Source organism: Echinops telfairi, unplaced genomic scaffold (genome assembly GCF_000313985.2).
Source record: "Echinops telfairi isolate 266 unplaced genomic scaffold, ASM31398v2 ScPeMD7_7421;HRSCAF=8459, whole genome shotgun sequence".
Taxonomy (NCBI): domain Eukaryota; kingdom Metazoa; phylum Chordata; class Mammalia; order Afrosoricida; family Tenrecidae; genus Echinops; species Echinops telfairi.
In genome coordinates, this window is record NW_022111321.1 from 11400176 (window position 1) to 11408703 (window position 8528).

Below are 8528 nucleotides of genomic sequence, written 5' to 3' on the forward strand. Positions count from 1 at the left end.
TTAAAAATATATATTATCTTTTGGTGAGAGTTTACAAAGCAAATTAGGATCCCATTAAACAATTTGATATATATTATTTAATGACATTGGCTACATTTTTCACATTATATCAACATTCTTTAATGCTTTTTTTGGTTGTGTTCTTGATATAGTATTCACAAATCCATGGTTAAATTGCTTTTAAAGTGAGTTGTAAAACATAATCACAGTCAATCCAATGCTTGCTACCCCCTCCTGGATTTCTTATTTGCTCCCCAAATCCTCTCACCTTCCATATCTCCCACCACCCCAAATCTCTGATAAACCATTGCATCAGTTATTATCTCTGTGGTAGTTATATAATCATTTGTTAATTTGAGGATTAAGAATGTAGGGGTGGAGTCTAGCTTGTAAATCAGATCATAGCTAGTGAGGCCTCTGTGTGGGTATGGCCTTCTCCTTGAGAATTCTGGGAAATCTGGTACCTCTTCCTTGGAGGCGGGAGACACCTCTCTGCTCACTCCCTGGGAGACATTGCAGCTGACAAGACACATGGAACTATGCTAGTGCCCGGAGCTAGAGAAGCCACATGGATCTACTCTGGTGCCACCAGACCTCTGAAGCCGGAGAAGCCACATAAGACAGCCCTGCCAACACTGAGATGCCTACAATGCCACTGGATCCAAAGACTTTCCACCCACTGGCCTGGATCGTCCTGCATTCGGCGTCATTGCATATGTTTTGTGAGTCTGAAGAAAACTTTATAGATTGGTTTTGGACATGTGGGCTAATGTCGGATTTAGGACCTTGGACTGAATTGGGTTGGAATGTTTTCTTAATGTCCAACTACCCTTTATATAAAACTCTCTCTTATATACATATGCGTGGTTATGAATTTGTTTCTCTAGTCTACCCAGACTAACAAAATCTCTATGCATTTACTCCTTTTGTGCTTCACAAACTGGGAAACCCAGCAGTAACAATAAAAAAACAAAAGATAAAATGGCAAGAATAAAATAATAATAATTTTAAAATACAAATAAAGAGGAAGGAAAGAAAGACCACTATCCTATTTTAAAAGCCAAGGAAGAAATTTTTGTCATGGAACAAGCAAGAAATACTTGAGCCTAGATCAAATTCAGGTTGGTTCAAACTGGAGGTCAGCTGACCGAGTGTCAAATTACACCATGTTCAATCTACCATTATCAAGTTTACAATAATCTCTGCTAGTAAAGCTTTTTGAGTCCTTGCCTGTGGCTAGAAGGGATTGCTCAGGAGCTTAATCAAGTTGGATACTCTGTAGATGGATTTTGGGCTCCCACTGACCCCCACAACCTTCTACAAATTGGGTGTTCACAATTTAAGCTCTGATAATTTTCCCATTGTCATATTTGGATCACCCTGGCTGGTATCCTGCTTCCACGTGGATTTAGTTGATTCCTCATATAGATGACTGCTTGTTTGGATGCAAGCCTTGTAAGACCCCAGACACTTCCAGTTGATAGCTGGGCACCACCTGCTTTCTTTACCACACTGTGCTACAGCAACCTTGTCTTCAGTAATCCTTTCATGGAAGCAAGTGTTGAACAGAGCCATGTTATCAGAATGAACTACTCTTGGGTTGGGGCTAGAGTGGGAGCCCGGAATCCATCTGCTTGTCCACGTAACCACCAACTTTGCACTATAAATTAAATCTTAGTGATGTCTATACTTCTGCACAATGTTAATACTGTTCCAACTTGAAGGTGACAAATGTATTTCCTTTATAAAGCATGTATTATTTAGACAATATATCCATTTAGAATTCTATTTGGTTTGAATTAAATGATAGTTCACCATAGCTATACAAAAAGTTGTTTTTTTGTTAATCATTTATAACCAAGTCTCTTAACATGTTTCCTCCACATTTTAGGATTTTTTCAAAGACCCTAATGTTATTCCCAATTTGAAATTTCTTTCCGATTCTTCTGGACAATGGATTACATTAGGTAAATAAAACTGACTTTTCATTTTTGCAGGTGAATGCCTTACTATTTGGAGTGCTATTAGCAAGGTGGGTAAGCATTGGGCTGCTAACTGCAAAGTTGATGGTTCAAACCTGCCATCTACTCCATGCGCGAAAGATGAGGCTGGCTGCTCCTGTAAAGATTTACAGCTTCAGAAAACCGAGATAGATTTACTGTGAGGGAGCATTGGCCTGATGCAGTGGTCTTATTTTACTATTGTAACAACATGTTACTTCCAGAATTTTCTTATTAAAATCCAAATTTCAAAAAGTGACTTCTATTTGTATGACCAGCTTTGCCACCTCCCTTCTGGGGATTTGCTGCTGCTATCTGTGCTCAAACATGACTGTGATAATGGCACCAAAAATTCACTGCCATCGAGTTGATGCCAACTTAGAAAGCCTCATCTTTCTCCCTTGGTTTGGCTTGTAGTTTCCAACCGTGGAGCTTGTGGTTAGCAGCTCAACGTGTAAGTACTGCACCACTAGGACTCCTTGATACTGGCCCAGGCCCCTCCGATGTTTCATTCTGTTATACATAAGGTCTGCTGTGAGTCGGCCCTGAGTCTGCGGCATCTAACAACAGTCTGCCTTCCAGGGACTCTGGTGGGGGAAGTGGTGGGCTGCTAACTGCAAGGTCAGTGATTCAGATCCACCAGCCCCACCATGACAGGTCTACTCTGTCCTTTGGGCTCCGGGAGTCGAAAGCCGCTCCACAGATGTGGGTTGGTTGGTGGTTTGGTATCCTAGCTTAGGAGAGCTGGTGGCACAAAAGTTAAGAACTTGGCTACTAACCACTAGGTCAGCAGTTTGGTGCCCTGGAGAGAAATGTGGCAGTCAGCTTCTGTGAAGCTCACACCTTGGAAACCCTGTGGGGCAGGTTTACTCTGTCTGAACCCTGTGGGGCAGGTTTATTCTGTCCTGTATGAGTTGGCCTCGACTCACCAGTAGTCAGTTAGGTTTTGGTTTCCTGTCATCGAACCCAAGAGCAGTTTTTCTTTTTATTCATTCAGAAAGGACTATGTGCCTTCCTTATATACTTTTTGATGCTGGGAACATTAAGGTGAATAAGAGAAAAAATGGAGTCAAGAAACTCAAAATATATGAAAAAATATATATGCAGTAATGCATCATAGGTATCACCATAGAAGTGGAAACGAGGAAGGAGTGATCAATTCTATCCAGGCAGAAGGATCAGCAAAGATTCCACTGATAAAGCATGCTTGAGCTAAATCTCAGAACAGGGAATAGATGTCTAGTAAACAGTAGCCTTGGAACATTTTTTTTAAAATGGGATTGGGTTGGAGTTCAAGATGTTAAATTGGATTTTTTTCACAAGGACCCTTGATGAGTCCTTCAGAATCACACTCTGAAAAACAATGAAATGTTTTGACCTCTATCTAACATGTCTTCTAATAAACAAACAAGCAAAAAAAACCACTGCTGTTGAGTCAGTGGAGGCCAACACAGAGTGACCATAGGACAGAGGAGAACTGCCCCTTTGGGTTTCAGAGGCTGTAAGTCTTTAAAGGAACAGAAAGCCTAATATTTCTCCCAAGGAACAACTAGTGTGTTCGAGCTGCTGACCTTGTGGTCTGAAACCCAACTCGTAACCCTCTATGCGCCACCAGAGCGCTTTATGTCTTCTGGTAGTAAGTGAAAAGTCAAAGGATGTTTTTATTATCCTTCAAAATAAATCCTTGGTAGGACTCCAGTTAATAGATTTGCAAATACCTATCTTTATTTTTAGATAGGAGCCTTAATCCAGAGAGCCTAAGGACACCTGGTCTTTCCTTCCCTTGGTGCTCGTCTGCCTTTGCCAGATCTATTTCTTCTACCTGTAAAGACTTGACTTCACACAGCTGTCTTTCAAGATCCTACACTTTCTTCTGCCCATATACAATGTCGCTACATGTTATCAAACCTTGCTTCTTTTCAAATTTGATTATTTTCTTCCTTCATGTCTCCAGTCTAACTCATTTTTGCTAGTACTGGATTTATTGCATTCAATCACAGTGATTGTTTATAAAATTATTTAGCTTCTCCCATTTTTTAATTCAACTTGATGTTAGTTTCATATAAGATCTCAAGGTTTTTTTCTGTAATTAGGTAAATCATCCCTTCTACCAACTTATAAGTGTGTACAGATTTTATAAGAATTGGTACAGTAACTCCTTTCTATGCCCTTCATTGGCAAATTCCATCAAGATCTGATGGAACCCTAAGAGATTACTTAGTCCATCTTTCTACTTTTGATTTGACTGTGTCATCTACAAACCCATCTGTAAAATTTTTAAGTTCTTTAGAAAAGTATTTCTGAACCCCTACTGGAAGCCCATGCCTGGGCTTGAAAAGACTACAAGGAAAATCAATCTTAAAATCCCTCAGGTTCTCCCAAGTCTAGAAACTTTATGAACAGTAGAATAGTTTTTACAGTTTGACAAATCTTTATGGATTGAGCACCCGTTGACATAAGTATAATTAACAATAGTACTGTTATTTATATTTCCCAGAATACCTAACATAAAATGCCAAAAATAATGATGACTAATAATTACATATAATATGATAATTTACAACCAAGACATAACTGTGCTTTTTATATGCAATTTAGTCAGAAATAAATATAGAACTACAAATTTGTCATAAAATTTTTCCATTCTGTAGTTAAATTTTTAAAAATGCCTTAATTGTTTTGCCATTCTAGAGCAGATTTAAAGTATAATTTAAAATATATAGAACCTAGATCCCTCATGCTTAGTTTTCATTTCCTTTTCTTCTGGTGGGCAATTAACCATTATAATTACGATAACAATAATTCAACTTTACATAACCAAAGCCAAATCTAATGCCATTGGGTCAATTCTGACTCATAGCAAACCTTCATCGGGTTTCTGAGGCTCTAAATCTCTATAGTAGACAGCCTCATTGCTCTCCAGTGTAGCAGCTGGTATGTTTGAACCACTAACCTTGCAATTATCAGTCCCAAACCTTGCCCACATCACCACAGAACTTTATATAATACTATTTAAATAATAAACTTCCCAATAGGCTGAATTTTTGAATATTTATATTAGCATCTTAAAAGAATTAACCACAATTGTATAGCAAAGTAGATTTCTGAATTAGCACTCAGCTTTTCAGAAAAGAGAAAGTATTAAATATCAAAAAGATGGAAAGAGAAAAAACCCTTTACTATCATATTCTGCCCTGTGGTCATGTTATTTATTCATACTGAGAATTGAGAATAACAACCAGATGCTCTAACTAACAGCAATAATAGTCAAAAGCTGTTTGTACTATATTAAAATTATAAATAATTTTTAAAAATTTTAAACACTAATAGACAAGTATTTTGTCCTTGAAAAATAACTTGTTGCCTAGAAGAATGATATGTTCATGCCTCAGATTCAGTGGCTTGAATTTAATGACCATCTCTCATCAGCCAAACCTCCCTGCTGCTCTCAAAATCAAAGCTAGAGTAGATTTATTAAATGATATATTACCCAATGTCAGTGCCTCATCCTGTAACTAGCCCATCTTGTAAGACTGATACACCTTCCACTGCTCTTGTTCTCTGCCGTTGAATGCTGCTCTATCATTTTCTGTGATTTGGTTTTCATGTTATCTAACTCCTCAGAGGATTTTGCCCCTTTAAGCAGTATAGTTTCTGAAATTACTGAAGCATACAGTTTCTGGCTCGCATCCTTCTTGGCTTCCCAACAAGCCCAGCTCAGAATTAGAACATAGAGCAACTGATCCTGGCTGGACTCCCAAGTGGACAGCCGGAGGGAAGAGGTAAAATTGCCAGTATTTCTCTTCTGGAGAACACTCTACTTCTCAGGTCACAGGGCCAACAGATACATCCAAGGAGAGAACACACCAAGAGCCATCGCAGAGTTCTACAGTCCCTAAATTCAGAACTAAAGAATGCAACCCCTTTAGTCTGAATGAGTGTGTGTGGGGATGTGTTATATTAAAAGGCTTCAAAAAGTCCGTGAAAAAATGGAATTAAAAGATAATGGATTTTTCCAGAAACTTTTTGAAGCTTCCTGTAAACTTCAAAAGAAAGAGATACATCGGGTTGCAGAGAGGAGAGGAGCCAGTCAGGGTGCAGTGTAGCAACGATGAAACATACAACTTTCCTCTAGTTCCTAAATGCTTCCTCCCTACCACTATCATGATCCCTGTTCTACCTTACAAATCTGGCTAGACCAGAGGGTGTACACTGGTACAGATAGGAACTGGAAACGCAGGGAATCCAGGACAGATGATCCCTTCAGGACCAGTGGTGAGAGTGGCGATACCAGGACGGTGGAGGGAAGGTAAGGTGGAAAGGGAACCAATTACAAGGATCTTCATATAACCTCCTCCCTGCGGGGTGGACAACAGAAAAGTGGGCAAAGAGTAACATCAGACAGTGTAACGTATGACAAAGTAATAATAAGTTATAAATTATCAAGGGTTCATGAGGGAGTGGGGAGGGAGGGGACAAAATGAACTGATATCAAGGGCTCAAGCAGAAAGCAAATGTTTTGAGAACGATGATGGCAACAATGTACAAATGTGCTTGACACAATGGATGGATGTATGGATTGTGATAAGAGTAATACAAGCCCCCAATAAAATGATTTTTTAAAAGGATAATAAAGCAAAAAAAAGGAAAGAGATACATCTATTAAGGTAATAATCAAAATATCTTTATGTCTATAATTCAATAAAACTGCTAGTAACAGAAAATCCACTTCTGAAAGAAACATTTAGAAAGACATCCAAGGAGAGGTTGAGAGGAAGTCCTAATTTGGACCTTGTGATATTTTAAAATTATTATTAATCATTTTATTGGGAGCTCTTATGACATTATAGCAGCCCATAATTCAGTTAGATCAAGCATAATTTTACAATTGTTACCACCATCAGTTCCAAAACATCTGCTTTCTACTGTCTCCTTGGAACTGCTTATTCTGCCTATCTTATATAGGTAGACACCAAAAGAGGGGGGGAAAAAACAAAACATACACATAGTTCCAAGCCTAACTGTTATCCTGACCAGAGTAGATGGGTATCTCTCTGTTCAATAGCGGGCCGGACCTGTTTTCCATTAGTCCATTCCTTTTCTTTCAGGGTAGACCTTGTGATAATTCGATGAGGGCCTGGTTTGCAATTTACCTTGAATTGGAACACATTTTTTTATACTAAGCACTGTAGATGAAAGCCTAGGGAAATTTTTGAATGGAGAACAAGAACTTTTAAGACACTCTCAAAACTTTAGAAACACTCATTTGTTAGTTGCTGTCAATTGGTTCTGACAAACTGACCGCATGTACAACAGAAGGAAAAGCCGCCAGGCTATCCCCACAATTGTGTTTAAGCCACTGTTGCAGCCACAGTCTCAATCTTATCTTGTGGAGAGTCTACCTCCTTGTCCTTGACTCTCAACTTTGCTAAGCATGATGTCCTTTTTCCAGGGCTGGTCTCTCTTGACAACAGAAACACTCATTACTGAATGTTAATAAATATAATTTTATAATAAGAAATGATAAAGAATGAAGCCTGATATAAATTTGGAGTCATATAAAGTAATTCCTATACTATTATGGATACTTCTGATACATATAAGAAAACGTCTACTAATTCTCTACTGTATAGAAAAGCTATTTCCTTTTTAAGCACTCTCTAATTCACACATTCTTTGCTCTTGTCCTGTAATGATGAAATTTTGTTATTAAATCATTAATGATTACTAGAAATGGACAAACTTCAACATTTAATAAAGATAATAAAATTATTAATATTTACTTTAAACACATCAAAGTATATATCTTATTTGAATTCTTAAAATTTCTCTATGTGACATTTATCTTGGAAACCTTTGAGAATACCAATTTAACTTTTTTATTATTTATAAATATTTTTTCCAGGAACTGAAGTGAAAAACATTGAAGCTATAAATGTTCCCTGTACACAGCTTTCAATGTCATTTTTTAATCGACTATACGATGAAGATATTGTGCGGCACAGTGGACATATTGTTAAGTGTTTAGATTCTTTCTGTGATCCCTTTCTCATTGCTGATGAGTTAAGAAAGGTAAGTGCAAATTTTTAAATTTCGCAATAGAGTTATATTTCAAGAAATGCAAAATGTCAAAACCCTTTGCCTGACTGAAATCCACAAATTGTCTCTTGGCAATGAATAAAGATCAATGACAGTCATTACCTTACAGTGACAGACAGTAATATAACCATTTTATATTCACCTTGAATTATTTATGGATTTCTGTGGTTTTCACCTGTTGTGATTTTGTCCTCTAAGAGACACAATTTAGGGAAGGGTACATACAGGTCAGAAATGCAGTTAAACATCTTATGCATCATACAGTGCATAAGACGGCCCACTAAAAGAGTTGCCTGGCCAGAAATGTCAACAGTATCAAGACTGAGAAACCCTATCCTACTTAAGAAGTAGCTATGTCTTTACTAGAGGACTCTTTAATGTGAATACAGTGAACCCTCGCCACTTCGCGCTTCGACATCCGCGGCTTCA

The 8528-nt window shown here is 37.9% G+C and overlaps 1 protein-coding gene across 1 annotated transcript in view; it reads left to right on the forward strand.

Moving 5' to 3' along the window:
* CFAP300 (cilia and flagella associated protein 300) overlaps positions 1–8528 on the forward strand; it is a 35615-nt gene that overhangs the window by 12230 nt on the left and 14857 nt on the right. Inside the window, exons 3-4 of the mRNA XM_004709012.2 lie at positions 1892–1967; positions 7906–8072. Coding sequence (XP_004709069.1) covers positions 1892–1967; positions 7906–8072 — 243 coding nt within the window. The remainder of the gene's footprint in view (positions 1–1891; positions 1968–7905; positions 8073–8528) is intronic.